Consider the following 15,266-nt stretch of genomic DNA (forward strand, 5'->3'; position numbering starts at 1 on the left):
ACTTCCAAGTTGAACATTCCGACTTCAGGGGGCGTTTCAGTCGGGTGTTCCAGCTAGGAACTCGGAAATTCCGACTTCCAAGTACAAATGGAACACACCATGAGTGCGCTAAATTCTTCGCAGCATTGATTGGCCAAGGCAAGCAATGTAATATGAGTATCTGCAGCCAGTGATGTCATCACGAATTGACACGATGGGTCCGGTGTGTCTTAACCTCCGTGGCGGAGGCTCCGCCGAACCCCTGGGACCGACTCACCGAACCCCTAGGGGTCGATCGAACCCAGATTAAGAACCACTGCTTTAGACATATAGTGAGGTTTGAGTAGGACCAGGCTGTGGTCTGCCTTCCCCAGTGCAGGTAGGAGGGTAGCACTGTATGCATCGTTGATGTCTGCATACATTAGGTCTATAGTCCTGTTGCCCCTGGTGTCACAGTCCACATACTGGTAGAAGGAAGCCAGTGTTTTGTCACGTGTCACATGATTGAAGTCCCCGAAGATCAAAACAGAGACCAAGCCTCAGGGTGCTGTGTTTGGAGTTTATCCGTTGCGCAGTGGATGACATCACATGCAGCCTCTGCGTCAGCGTGCCGACGTATGTAAACAAGGATAACAATCCAGCTTACCAGTGAGCTTCTTGACCTTGATGCCACATTCTGCAGCAATTTAGCACCGAAGCTAGACACACACGTGTGTTCCGAGTAGGTCTTATCAAAAGCACTTTTAAACTGTCTAAATTCCAGCATCAAGGCCGGTTTTTGGACAACATACTTCCAATAGATCGTGGAACCTCTGAGATTTTACAATGTTGAAGAATATGGGTCTTTTTCTTTAGAGGATGTAATATAGTGACCAAACCAGATGACACACAGTTTAACAATCACCATTTTATTCACACACCATACGGGCGTTAAAACGTGTGACAGAGTGCTAGAGGCTGCTGGCTGGGTTGTAGGAGAAACGTTAAATTATACATGACTAGTATAAAGTATGTGTGTGTGTGTATGTGTGTTAGCCGGGCCTGAAGATAGTGGTTCTGCACGAGTCAAAGCTCGGCCACCTTAAACTGTTTTACAGTTTCCCAACTCTTTAATAAATACACACTTGTCAGAGCCACATCACACAAGTAAAAGGGTTGCCCTGTACAAAATTCACCTTAAAAAATAGAAACATACGTACATATAATGGCACACGTGAGGGCCGTTTTCTGCACGCATGCTTGTGTGCGCACACGTGTCGAACCAAGCACGGGCTTGTGTAAAATGAAATTTAAAGAGAACACAACAGGCTTCAGCTCAGTGCAAGCATCACAGGTTGGGAGGCTGCGGTATGAAAAGTATTAGTAAGAAAAAAAACAACCAATAATTTAAGTAAACTTTGAAGTGCCACACACACACACTTGTTCACCATCTTTTAACAGTGATGTACTTTTCTCCCCCACAAATGTTTTAAAGCTGTCAGATCTCTGTTTGTGCACAGGAAGTCTCTTCTTGCTCCTCTGTCATCTTCTCCCACAACAATGTTCCATCAGACAGTGTGTGTATTTTTTGTGTGCAATGAGAGACAACAGACAAGAAGCATTGTGCTGATTCCTCCATGTTCTCCACGTCCTTCACAACGCTCTCCTCTGAGAGGCTCTACAGCGTACGCCTCGCCAGTGGGAATGTGGAGACGCTATGTGTGTGTGTGTGTGTTGTGAGAGCACAGTGACACTCAAAAATGAAGGAGCTGGAGAGCAACGCTCCCACACAGTGAAGATCTTTGTGAAACAAGTGGAAGGTGTTTTTAGTTTTTTTGGAGCCAAGGACGGCTCGAACTGATCCCTCCTTCCTTCCTTCCAAGAATAGTGTCATTTTGTGCACACGTAGTCCCTGTAGTCACACAAATGAAGAGAAGCCCGTCACAGGTGTGCGCGAGCCAGGTGGGTTGGTGTTGGCGTTGGCCTGTGTGTGTGCACGCTGCCCTGTGGGTGTGTAGACGCCGCCTGTGCTGTGCTGGGTGACCACGGTCTGGTAGTACGGCTCAGATTCGGCAGCGGCAGCGCACTCTTCGTAGCTGAAAGGCGAGCCAAGCGGCTTGAGGCCTTTGGGCTGCCTCTTCCATGAGTTGTAGTAGGTGGGGTCGCTCATGTAGTGGTTGACAAACGAGTGTTTAGGCTGTTCGTCCTCGTAGTCGCTGTCTGTCAGCTGTGGACAAACGGACACACACACAGAGCACGAGAGTTTGACATGATACTGCAAGATTTCTTTTGTATTTTCATATCAGATCTTTACTATTATTAGTATAAATGTAATATATTTTCACAGCAGGTATAGGACACACATCTATCATATTTTGGCTGCTGCATATTCTATTTGATTATATTCTAACACAATGTTTAGGCATATTGAAGATGAGCTACCTCTGACTCAGAGACCTCAGTGGGCTTCTCAGTGAGTGTGGTGCTCTCTGTCAGAACAGCTCCATTATAGTTGTTACAGATGTCCTCATCCGAGTAGTGAAGGCCGCCTGGACTGGGTCGAGGAGGTGACCTGGAACCAGCACACAAAAGTCTTAAACTGACACACACAGCACAAACGTGGTGTGTGTGAGTGTTCGAGTTGGAATTGGCACCTGGTCCCGTTCTTTTTCAGGAAAGTGCTCTTGGTGTTGGTGAGCGCTCTGCTGTTGAGCTCCAAGGTAGTGAAACCTCCGTTGTCCAAAGTGACTGACTCTTCTGCAGATGACATGTGTTTCCCTGGAGGACCACAGGAGCGAGAGAGAAAGAACATTTTACCATCGTGAAACGACTCCTTGAATTTTACACCGACTTTTCTCATGTGTGCTGGTTCTCTAGTCAGAAAACGTCTAAGAAGAAAGCTGGTCAACTATGAACTTCATGAGCTAACGATGATACATGAGGACTTCAAAAGGACAAGTTTAAATCTGAGCTTTTCTCCTTTGCAGAGATAATCCATCCACCTCACAGGTGAGGCATATCAAGATGCTGATTAGACAGCAATTGTACATGTGCACCTTAGGCTGGCCACAGTAAAAGTCCACTCCAATGCCACATACTGTATGTCACAAATGTTGAGGGAGCATGCAATAGGCAGGCTGACTGCAGGAATGTCCTCCAGAGCTGTTGATCATGAATTGAACGTTCATTTCTCCACCATATGCTGTCTCCAAATGTGTTTCAGGCAATTTGGCAGTATATCCAACTGTAAGCACACCAGCCCAGGTTCTCCGCATCAGGCATCTTCACCTCCAAGAGGATATGAGACCAGCTGTCTGGATAGCATGCAGATGAGCTACCCTGAGATGGATTCTGACAGCTTGTGCAAAAATTGTTTGGTTATGCAAACCAATTGTTACAGCTGTTCGGGTGGCTGGTCTCAGACCACACCTGTGCAATAATCATGTTGTCTCTACATTATTAATTACAAAATAACCTCTATGAATAATTTACTAAATGATGGTTATGAATGACATGAAAGGTTTTCAGCAAAGATGGGTGCCTCACTATTTGGCAAGTTCTTTATATATAGTTATAGTTTATGCTAAATCTGTATTCTGGTGGTCAGCATGGTGTACTATTATGACTGACTAGAAGAATGGAGCTTTATTGGAAAGTGTAAGAAACATCACTAAAAAGCTAACATCATTTAAAACAAACCAGTCATCAAAGAAGTAGTGCTAAATGTGGCTTCAACCTTTTCAAAATCGAACTTGAAATCTTTGCAAAGCATTAATAAACAATAACAATGTATTAGCCCTTACTTAATAAAGGTAGCCTCATTGTAATGTCGTACTGATCATTTTATTTATGTTGTGTGTAAATCGAATGTAATCACCTTCTTTGATGGTGGTAATTAATTATCACACAATAACCACTCTGATCACCTCCCACTGCTATGCAGAGTGATGGCAGGAAAGGTAACAGAACAGACACACCAGGTTGCTGAGGACAAACAAATCTCACACAACAATTTATGTATACAGTATAATGGTGGTGTAATGGTATAGGCTGTGCTCCTATTAAAGGATCTCTCAAGGAACGGCTCAACAGCAGCAAACGTCACATTTGTCCCAAAATCAATGAGCTGGTTGGTGGCTGTAGGACATCTAACTTGCAGCACAGGCTAGTGTCAAAATGGCCATGACATTAGAACCTATACTGACTTCTAGGACTAATTACATCATTCTATTTTCAGCCCCTGCCTGCAGATATATTCTGAAAATCACAGTGTATATTTTTAATTCATTTTTTTTGTTGTTTTGACACAGAGATGCTTGAGGGTAACAAGCCTGCAGGAGACGGAACAAAGTTGACCTTGTTTTCCTCTGCGGTGCAAAAACAAGGCTGCTCCAGGTGGTGTTGCACGGAGAATAGTCTCCTTTTAGAATAATATAAACAAAATATATATTTTTTTAAAAAAGTAAAAAATGCCTGTTGTCGTGAATGCCTTGCATGTAGTAAAAAGCCGACATGTGATTGTGGAGCAGTCAAATTTCAAAATCATTACAATATCTCAGCGGCCCCACCTGTGCCACACGCCTTGTACTTGTTGCTGTGTCCATGCAGCATCAGGGTGAAGACCAGGATGAGGATGAGGATGAGTCCCACCAGGGCCATGACCAACAGGAACCACCACTCCTCGTAGAACGGACGCTCTGACAGCGCTGCAAGTGACAACATTGAAGGTGTGCTGTTTTTCCCTCCAGTACTGCTTCTTATCAGAAAATAGGCATTTAAGGATGCAGTCGTAGTGTGCATAGTGTACATGGCTTTTAATGCACTTCCTTTTTGATGCACAATATTTGTTGTTTGCTGTGTTAAACTGTGATAAATCATTGTCCTCATTGTAATGGGCAAAAGAAGCCCTATTATCATAACCATTAATTATTACTATTATTATTATTGTACCCTCACTTTCCCCCTGTGAGTAATATATGAATCCCAATGGCAAAGAGGTTGTTCCCTATGCAGGTGTACAATTTTATTCTCCAAATTAGCATTGGCAGGACTACACTAGAGCAGCTGCATCAAGCTACAGCTAGGTGGCAGCAGCCGTCACTGTTGCAATTCTAGCCTCATCAAATCAATTTGTTAATGTTAGGCTGGTGGGCACCTGTGTGTGTGTGTTTGTGTTTGTGTGAATGTTTACCAGCGAGGGCAGCAGAGGGCGTGCTTGGCTGTCCATAACCAAAGCGATTGACAGCAATGACTCGGAACTCGTAGCTGATCCCGGGTCGCAGGCGCTCCAGCGGCACCGACACGGACCGGGTGCTGGGAGAGAGGAGTCGAATGAAGGAGTCCCACACGCCCTCATCTACACAGAAAGAGAGAGAAAAGTAGAAACAATATACAGTATGTAATATTATGGGAATAAATAATTTTCATGAGTAGCAAAACTCCAACATGCTCTCGAGACCTGTAATACAGTGTATTAATCAAGTCATATTAAATATTTGTGTAAGGTGATTACATCTTTAACAGTCCTCATCTTAAACCAGATTTATTTATTTATTTGAAGTATTATGACTTTTTTCCTTGTAAGAGTACGTCCTTATTCTTGTGATAGACGTAAATTTGTTGTGATATTACAAATATAGTGGCTCCCCGCATGTTGGCAATTCAGCGCTCAAGACACCATAAATTCGCTGATTTTTTAAAGTAAAACTATTATTTTTTATTTCGCTTTTTCTCTCCACTAATAGGCCGTTTTTTTGTGGAAATACACATCCCATTCACCCTAAGTTATAATTTATAAATATGTGATAATGAAAAGTTAAATGTCAGCACAATACATAACCGCATAATAATACAGCATGCGGTATATGAGGCTTGAATGGCTGTGGGCTTTTTTGGTACCTTGTACTTCCTACTGGTGGCGCCACATCCACAGGAAAGGAGCGCAAGACGCTTGCAAGTCTTTGCAAGTTTAAAGTGTTGGTGTTTCTCTTGTTTTTTAATATTTTTTATTTTGTCTTGTATTTTTTCTCGTATTAAAAATCTATTCTCTGAAAATTACAACTATTAATAGTGTGACTTTATTCTTGCTGACTTTACTATTGGTGCAATATGAGACTTCCACTTTTGAGAGTGGAATTAACATCATTGGATATCTGGGTTAGGAAAAAAAACACATTTTTTTCAGAATTTTGACATTGAAAGAATGTGATTTTTTGAAAACGTCAGGCATAAAGCAAGTATGAGGTATCCATGAGAAATATATCATTTGGTGATTAAAATCGTCTGGCCTTGGATGAGGTCTGTGATTGTCTGTGGTCATTATGAGTGATTACTTATAATGCTAATATTACAATCCATAAAAATCCAGTCAGTATCATTGCCCCAGTCACTAAATCATTTGCCACTCAGGTTGGTTGACTTGATCACATCTCTGATAATCTAATTAGGAAATTAGGGTGAGGTAATTAGCACAGTAAACTCTCTTGTTTAACCTATAATGTGTTAAATAGGCGCACGTTAAAAGACTGGAGCTCACCTGAGGGACGAGACTCAATCACGTATCCGCTCACTGGTGCTGCGCCGCTGTCGCCCTCTGACCAGTGGATGGTGAGGGCAGAGGACGCCTTGGTGATGGAGAGCTCCACTGGAGACCCTGGAGTGCCTACAGGGATACATGGGGATAGAAGCACTTTTTGAAAGTGTCATGATGCATTGGATTACTGATAAACATAACATACCTAGAACTTAGTTATGCAAAACAACCCAAAGATGTGATTTGTACTGCTTGATGGTAATGAGGCTTTAGATTATTTTACATAATGAAACAAAATGAACTGTTTGGGGTGGGAAATTGACAGACTAAGTTGCTTTCTCAAGAGAAATTGTCCTTCAAAGAGCACCTGTTCCAGCTTTCATAATGAGTGTATGAATGAGAGTGTGAACAAAGCAAATTTACAAGGTCCTCTCAGTTAAAAGGGTGCAGAATAAATGCAGGCTATTTAACAGTTATTGCCAATTTTTTTTTTTTTAAACTTCATTTTTTCTCCCTCGTTCTCATTTATTTGAAGTTAATCTGTGTGCCTGTAGTTGTTATTGTTTAATTTTGTGATGGAAAGTGGTCCTATTAAGATGATTGCTTAAATATTACATGAAGTAGTCTATATACAGTAATGTATAACATTTTGGAAGTAATATGCAGTCTACTTTCATTATTGCTAAATGATTTAGTTTGACGAAAGTGAGACACATTCATGCTCACCTTGCACGGCCTCTGCAGTGAGGTTAGCAAGTACGGGGGGTCCGTAGCTGACTGTGAGGGCTTGGACGCTGAAGATGTAGGTGGCTCCTTTGACTAGGTCTCGAACCTTTAGCCATCGCTGCCAGCTGCCTTTCACGTCCACCGTCACCACTTTGCTTACGCCTGCTCTCACAAGTGGTCATGTGAGTCACATGCTTCTCATTTTGTAGTGTTAATGTGTTTACAACGAGCATGCATATACCTTGCACAGGAGCGGTGGGCTGGTAGATGACCCGGTAGCCCTCCAGTTGGCCGTTATGGGTTAAAGGAGCCCCCCAGGACACGTTGACACTTCCTTCAGTCACCTCAGAGAAGGAGAGGTAGCTGGGCTTGCTGGGAGCTGCAGACAGGTTGACAGAACTATTTTAAAAAGGCTCACAAAAGGAAGCACAAAAGCATTTGGGCCGCTCCCTACCAGACTGTAGTGTCTGTGCACCACGAGGGTCGCTGGGTGGGCCGTCCCCGGCCGTGTTGAAGGCGGTCAGAGTGACCATATAAGGTGTGTAGCTGCTCAGGTTCTTCAGGTGCACGTGGGTGTTGGGGACAAAAATCACCTTCACCTTCTCAGTCTGGTTCTGTTTGTTCTTCTGCCAGTAGTGGACCTACAACAAAACACTGTGCTGTAAACAACCGTGACTCTTCAACGGTCCATTTGTTGTCAACTCATCACTGAACCTCTTGTCAACAGTGTGCAGTGTTTTCATCATGTTCTGTGCTCCTGAACGCCTACTCATTAATTCTTCTAAAATAAATGTCTGACATGCTGTTTAACTAGCAGAACGAGGGTGGTGGATACAGGACAGCGCTAAGATGGAGAGCACATAACTTTTATGAAGTTGATATACAGTAATTCCCGTATGGACCATGGCGACATGCTGCTATTTCTGGAGGGTCGGTGTTGAATTGAGGAGGAAATTTAAGAAAGCAGATTTTTAAAATTTAATTATTGCGTTCAGGTGAGACAGAAGACGCAACAGTTAGCACACATTTTTATTTGTACGTGTTTGTGGCTACTCCTGCAGATAATTTGTAAAACTAGGTAACACATTAGGAATGTTAATTGAGTGAAATATTGAATCGTGATTAATCAAATTTTGTCCATAGTTAACTCGTAATTAATCACAGATAGAAATAAGTTTTTATCTATAATAAGTAGGGATGTAAATCTCATTGTGGTAAACGATTTGATACTTATCTAGACACATGGGTTAAGATACGATTCAAAACCAAAAATATTTGATATGATTAGTTTTCATGTACAAACGCTACAGTTCGATTCGATTCAACAGTTTACATTTGTTGATGTAGACATAACAAAGTGGCATTCTCACAGTATTTTCAAATGTGTAAAAAAGCGCATCATATCCCAAGGCATGCTGTAAGGTGGGGTCCCCAACCACCGTGCCGTACGAAACGTAGGTATCAAGGTATCAAACAAAATACAACACTCCTTGGAAGTAAAACTACAGCTACAGGCAGTGAAGTGTAGATGAAGGTAAATACAAACTATTCACTGCCAGAAAAACAATATTACGCTTGGCTGCTCACAAATAACAACCACTTCGGACACTTTAAAGTCGCCATCAGCTCATCATGACATGCATCATAATGCTGAGTACATAAATGCTACATGTGCTTCATCAAGTTACCTTCTGGTTCCACTGTTCTTGTTCCTTTACATGCTACTTGCATGTTTCTTTTGTCGGCTGCATGCAACCACGGTAACTTTGACGGCTGAAATGAGCCAATCTCACCTAGTGATCGATGGTGATGGTCATATCCACTTTTAGGCATTGTTGTTGTCAAAATGCAATTTGTTCTCCCAGTCTAAAACTAACGCAAAGCTATTACCCAGTGTTTTGGTGGAATATTGCTTCTGTGGCCCCTTTGGCCGTGTCGACTGATGAAAGCATCATTCTTGGTTAAGATCTTTATAATGTTGCTGACATGAAAAATTACTTAGTGAATAGAGATGGAAAACACTTACATGCTAGTCAACATCTATCGCTAATAAAGCAGGCTGGATGGAATGATTAACAGGCAACAGAAGTGAGCAATACACTTTCTAACTTACTTCCACTAATGGGCCTGTAAAATGCATCTAATGCATTAAAAGAGCTCGTCTCTCACCCATAACACCAAGTGCAACTTCATTTTCTTCTCCACTTTAGCAAAGCCCAACACATTGATGGATTCCCGCTGCGTGTAAAGGAAATAAATGAATCTGCTAATGCCTGAAACGAACGCGGCCTGACATGGGAAGTGCCTGAAAAGTCGTCGTACTATCTGATTCACAGTAATTGCAACAACAGTGCTGGCTGAGCCTCGTGCATTATAAATGAATTAAAAAAAAAAAGTACTGTATCTTGTATTCACAAGAGCTTTTAGTGCGAGAAAAGAGCCAAAGCAGCATTGACAGTACTTTTCACTTAGTTGTTCGTTTATTTTTAGCTTAAGCTGCATGTGCTAATTGAATGAAAACAACGTCATAATGCATGGGACGGCTTAGTGTTTCAATATAAAGTGGAACCTCTAACGTCGAATGGTGCTTAAGTTGTACATCTCTGAATTCAACCCAAATTTTCACATAATTGTATGATGACGTCACACGAAACAAAAACATATCACACCAGCACTCAGTTCAGGAGGTGTGTGTTTTACTGTGTCTTTGGCTTTTTTGCATGGTTGCTCAGAGTAGAAAAGGAGAAGTGAAGATGAAAAGCAATAAAACTCCAGCATCACTGTATGCATCCTTACTTGCCAAAGGGAAGAAGGAGTCACTGCTGTCTTTTAACAGTGGTTAGTATCTTTTCTACACTTACGTGGCGGTTAAGAATGTAAACAAAACCATGATTTGTCGTTAGAGTGAAGATAGAATATTTTACTTTTACTCATTTATAGAGGCTTACTTATTTATACACTTTTATGACAGTTAAGAGTGTTAAAATGTTACTTAAAACATTGCCTGTATATTTTAAAAAAACCTTTTATGATGTGACAGTTTGACCCTGGAAGAGATTATTTCTATTTTCATTATTCCTATGGGAACAGAAGCAATAAATAACATCTCTCTGGTAGAAGTATAGTTTCTAAATGTTGCACCAATCTGTGGATCACCCTAATGAACATTTCAAAGTGTTGTTTATCATCATCAGTGCAGAAAGCCAACATGAACATGCAGCAGTGCTGCCGAGATGATGCATGTGGATGTGTGTCTCTTGTGATGCACAAGGGGGTACTATATCTGCTGCTTCTTTACTGTCTGGTGCACAAAACTGCTGTGTATTGTAAAGGAACCAAATGTGCATTCTGCTAGAAAAGGGCATGCTATTATAAGCTCCGGTACATTTACAAACATGGAGGTAGCCCCTTTGGAGATGCACTTGAGGGCAGCATGATGCCATCAGTGTCTTAGCAGTGTGACTCAGGCACAGTGGGTGTCATGTGATAGAAGGGTTACAAATTTGAGGCTGCTCTAACACAGAAACCATATTAAATCTTGCATGAAAGATTTAACTATCATCATATTCACAATACTAACACACCAAAATGTAGCAACCTCTTTATATCATTTTTGACATGTTTTGTGCAATTTGCGGGACATATTTTCAGTAAAAATCAAATCCCAAATTGTATGATCTCGGGGGCGTTTGACTCTAGAGGTTGAACTGTATTTTACCTAAAATCTCTCTCTTAATGTTATGCACAAATTGTTACAAATTTACTACTGTGGTATCAAAGAACAGAGGTTTATTTTTTATGTTTTATATTATTATAATACGATTATTCCAGCACGGGCAGTTAAATGCCGTAAACATCATTACACTAATGGTTCTCTGAAGCACTATTTACTAATTGCCAAGGTTGTCTAAACTCCTTTTTCACCCGAGGGCCGTATATTGACAAACTGAAAGACACGAGGTCACTTTGATGCATTTTGAACATTATAAATGCTAAAACCAATCCTATTTAGGTTAATACTGTATATGCTAAACTATCTGTACAAAACATCCAAATCTTACCTTTGTGTTATAGGTGACAAAGCAAATATAATAACATATTTTTAATAATGAATACATTTTATTATTACAATATGCTGAGAGCCAATAAAAAACAACAGTTTTTTGGTGCACTTTGGACACCCCTGGTTGAGCCACATATAAAAAAATATAGCTAAAACGCTTAAGTTATTTACGGTAACAACCTTCCTGAGCCAGTACTGGGTCCTTTACTTTACTCCTTTAATCAGATAGTGTAATATGGGGTTGGAAAAAAAAATTTAAAAAAAGAACTCGGATTGAATTTTGAAGAATCTCCAAAGTAGATTTTGTGATTGTAAGCCTTCATTGTAAGGACAACGGAGGATCTTCTTTTCGCTGTATTTGTTCTGCATTTTGTAACTAGCATTTCAGGAAAAACAGCGGTAGCTAAATGGAGTCCTTTATTGTCCAAGGAACCATAGTAGGTCTTTACACAAGAACCACAGTCTTTGTCCCAGTCAATTGGAAAGTAAAAAAAAAGAACTAATAAAACTAATAGTCAAACCTACCTATCACTTGTAATGCGTTGCCATAGTAACACAAAAATCATTGATTTGTTGAAGCGTCTTTGTTGATAAACACTCAATCTGCGGCAATTTTGTGAATGATTAATCCCAGCAGAGCTAAAGTGGTATTACTTGCTACCTTTTCCATCAGTGCATTTAAACAAGACCACCTGGGAATTCCAGTTAGTTTCACAAAAAAAAACCCCACACTTACAAAGAAATGTACCATGTGTGCTACCTGGGGTCCGAGAGACTATTAGCACCACTCAGAAGCAATAAATTCATGAAACATTAATTCTTTGCTCTATGTCTCTCTTCTTAATCTGCTTAACCTCCTCCTCTTGTCCGTCCGTCTCTGGCACTTTAAGCGTATTCCCTGATCCTCTCGTCTAATCAGGATTCAACAGGGACAGCACGCTCATCTCATTCCTTCATTCTGCAAATATTACGTTCCCTTCTTTCTTCTCTATTCCACCTCTGCTCTCCTGCAGAAATCAATGAGTCTAAAACGGGACAGATAACCTTGTGTTTGAAGTACTAAGCGCAAAGGGACCGGGACATGAAAGGGGGTTGAGTGGTGATACTGAAATCATTAAAGTCTATCTGGACTCTTCCTCTAACTAAATTCGCCTTCTGCAGGACACTTGAAGGTGCAGCAGAGCAACGACCACAAGAAGCAATGACATGCGCTAATATTACTACCATTCCGTGTATGTGCGTGTGCATTTGTGCTTCACCTTGTATCCTTGGATGAGTCCATTCTGGGTTTCTAGAGGGGGCGTCTCCCAGCTCACTTCCAGGCTGGAGGGAGAGGCAGCTGACACTCTGATAGACTGGGGGGCCACCGATGGAGCTGAAAAACAATACACAATGGAAGATGTTTCACATACACACTCCTGATAAAAATTTTAAGACCACAGCCCTTGTAAGCCAAAATGTGGATTCAATGTCATTTTAGACAGACAGACAGACAGACAGACAGATAGATATGGAACAAAAAAGTCAAGATTCAATATAATATCACCAGCCCTGAGCGGAAGGATCCGAAGAAGACACAGGACGATTCTCTGCCCAAATGAAGGTTTGCGAGAGTAGGGTTTTAAGAACAAAAAATGTCTTGAAAGGCCTCGTCTCCTTTAATGGCACAAAATTGCCTGTTTGCAATTTGAACGAGAATAACAAACATGGGAAAGGTGGAAGAAAGTTTTATTCTCTGATGAAAAAAATGTAACCTTTATGGTCCTGATGACTTCAAACGTTACTGGCATGACAAGGAGATCCCACCTGAGGTGTTTTCCACATAGTACAATTTGGGGGGGGGGGGGGCATCATGATCTGGGGTGCTTTTTCTGACAAAGGAACAACAAAGCAAGTTGTCCAGGGGCGTCAAGCGGCATTCTATTTTAAGGGGGGCTTTGGGTGTTTTCTGCTATGGTCTTAAACTCTTGATCAGATGATGAACAACCTATTTCAGTTTAAAGGTTGTTTGCAATAAATTGCTCACTCATTTTTTTTTGTCTCACTCTCATTTCTTCTTTTTGCATTTTACAGTTCTACTTACAACCTCGTTAAGATCCAGCAGTGCAAAATGTCAATTCTTGTAATTTTTCAACTTGTCTCAAAATGTAGATCAGGTATGTAGGTTGGTAAGCCAAACTTCCTGATGCCTTGAGCGTCGTGCTGGACATCCAAGTTGACTACTCGATGCCTGGCGTTCTGGTCTCATCCGGTGGATGGTAGTTTGAGCCCCGGGTGTGAGCAGGGGCGGACACTAAAGTTACAGTACATTACTTCCTGTGCTTCTGCTTGGTAAAATCCAATTATGTACTGTATGTCAGTGATATTTCATTTATTTCTGATATTGTACAAGCAGTCAGACCCTTTCCGATGTTATGAAAAATTTCCATTTCTGGTGCCATGATTATCATCCCACTTTTCCTCTCTGGTGCCCTTCTCTGTTGGCATCACAGGTATCACAAAAAAAAAAGTTAAATATTCTTTGATTGTTCACTGAGCTAAAGTCACATGACGCATGCTGATGTCACCCAAGATAGCGTTATGAACTCCAAGTTTTGTTTAAAATGTTTAAATTCTGGTCTAAACAAAAAAAACAAAAAACAAATTTGAGGTGTTCGACTTTGTTCCATTTTATACTGATAATTGCTTAATTTTTGTAGTGATGTTATTGTCAAAATATTGCAAGGTCCTCAACGATTCCCTCCCCCCGTGAATTATCATACTGTTCGTCGTGGTAGGGACTGTCTTTATGCCCCAGATGCCACTTTTGTCCAAGTATGAGGCTGTTGGAGGAGCTGCTATTGCTTTATGTTTGTGTTCGGTGCCAGCAGCCGCAATGTTATAAATATAAAAGTCAAGGACTGATCTACTGTGTTTCTTATTTGCAGCGTGGTCGGTGGGCTAACAATAAATAAATACCACTCCAGAATGGACTTTCTGATGACATTATGGAGGAACTGCAGCATGGTTGTGAATGGACCTGGCTGTAGAAATAAGAGAGCAGTTAAGGCTCAAAGTTATATAGCATAAGCCACATAAAACCAGTCTGTGTGAACAGTGAACCATTTCGATGTATCAACCGATGATTAACTTCCACCGCAAACAAAAAGTACCTGACAATTCTGGCATTTCTCTCACAATCTCACACCAGGCTGCATTGTCATTCAGGAAGAGTTGTGCATTTTCGTGAGGTTTACAAGGCCACACATATCACATGCTGAGAAATGAGAGGTGAGGATAAGTAGCAGAGTATCGGCGGAGGCAGGAGTGGCTAGAGGGTGATGATGAAATGTGGTGATATGGCCTTTTCTGTCTATGCCCCATGTGCATGGCTGCTGAGTGCTAATGCATGTGTGGTCACGGTCCAAAGGGTTCAGCTCCAGGGTGGGACATGCAACAAGCTCATATGGTGTACAGCACATGTGTCAAACTCAAGGCCCGGGGGCCACACGTGGTCCGTGAAAGCCAAGGCATATGTGTGTCAACAACGCACTTCACCGTCTTTCCACTAAATGAATTTGTTATCCCATTTTAACAGAAAAACTGTTCAACGTGCAGTTCTTCTGTACTTTCATATTATCTGTCACCTTGACATTCTCACTTCACTTTTTATTTCAAAGCAAGTATCCATCAATTTGTTAGTTAAAATGTAATAATCACATTCATGGGTAATTGTGTAATAATATCATGAGATCATATTCTTATCATTATCTGAATATATATTGACAGTGTCCTCCCTGAGGTACAACCTTATCGTGATAGAGGAGTTTGTGTGTCTTGATCCGAGGAGCTAAGTTGTCGGGGGCTTTTACAACCCTGATAGGGTCATCCATGACAAACAGTTTCTAGGTAAGGGACCAGACAAAGAGTGGCTCAACAGACCCCAAGAAGAGAAAAATCACTGTGCCGAGCTTTCCTTTGCCCGGACATGGGTCACCGGGGCCCGCC

General features: G+C 41.4%; 1 protein-coding gene across 3 annotated transcripts in view; it reads right to left on the reverse strand.

The window, feature by feature from the left end:
* Nucleotides 1-871: 871 nt before the first annotated feature.
* The window catches only part of sdk1b (sidekick cell adhesion molecule 1b), a 369,858-nt gene continuing 355,463 nt past the window's right edge, over nt 872-15,266 (reverse strand). For all 3 annotated transcript variants that reach the window (XM_054779326.1, XM_054779325.1, XM_054779324.1), the window contains 10 exons: nt 12,539-12,654; nt 7,671-7,857; nt 7,458-7,595; nt 7,217-7,378; nt 6,494-6,619; nt 5,150-5,314; nt 4,527-4,664; nt 2,613-2,736; nt 2,401-2,530; nt 872-2,185 (listed from right to left, as the gene is read on the reverse strand). In XM_054779326.1, the coding sequence (XP_054635301.1) occupies nt 1,877-2,185; nt 2,401-2,530; nt 2,613-2,736; nt 4,527-4,664; nt 5,150-5,314; nt 6,494-6,619; nt 7,217-7,378; nt 7,458-7,595; nt 7,671-7,857; nt 12,539-12,654 (1,595 nt within the window). In that variant the 3' untranslated portion in view covers nt 872-1,876. The remainder of the gene's footprint in view (nt 2,186-2,400; nt 2,531-2,612; nt 2,737-4,526; nt 4,665-5,149; nt 5,315-6,493; nt 6,620-7,216; nt 7,379-7,457; nt 7,596-7,670; nt 7,858-12,538; nt 12,655-15,266) is intronic.

The sequence above is a fragment of the Dunckerocampus dactyliophorus genome, chromosome 6 (assembly GCF_027744805.1).
Source record: "Dunckerocampus dactyliophorus isolate RoL2022-P2 chromosome 6, RoL_Ddac_1.1, whole genome shotgun sequence".
Taxonomy (NCBI): Eukaryota; Metazoa; Chordata; class Actinopteri; order Syngnathiformes; family Syngnathidae; genus Dunckerocampus; species Dunckerocampus dactyliophorus.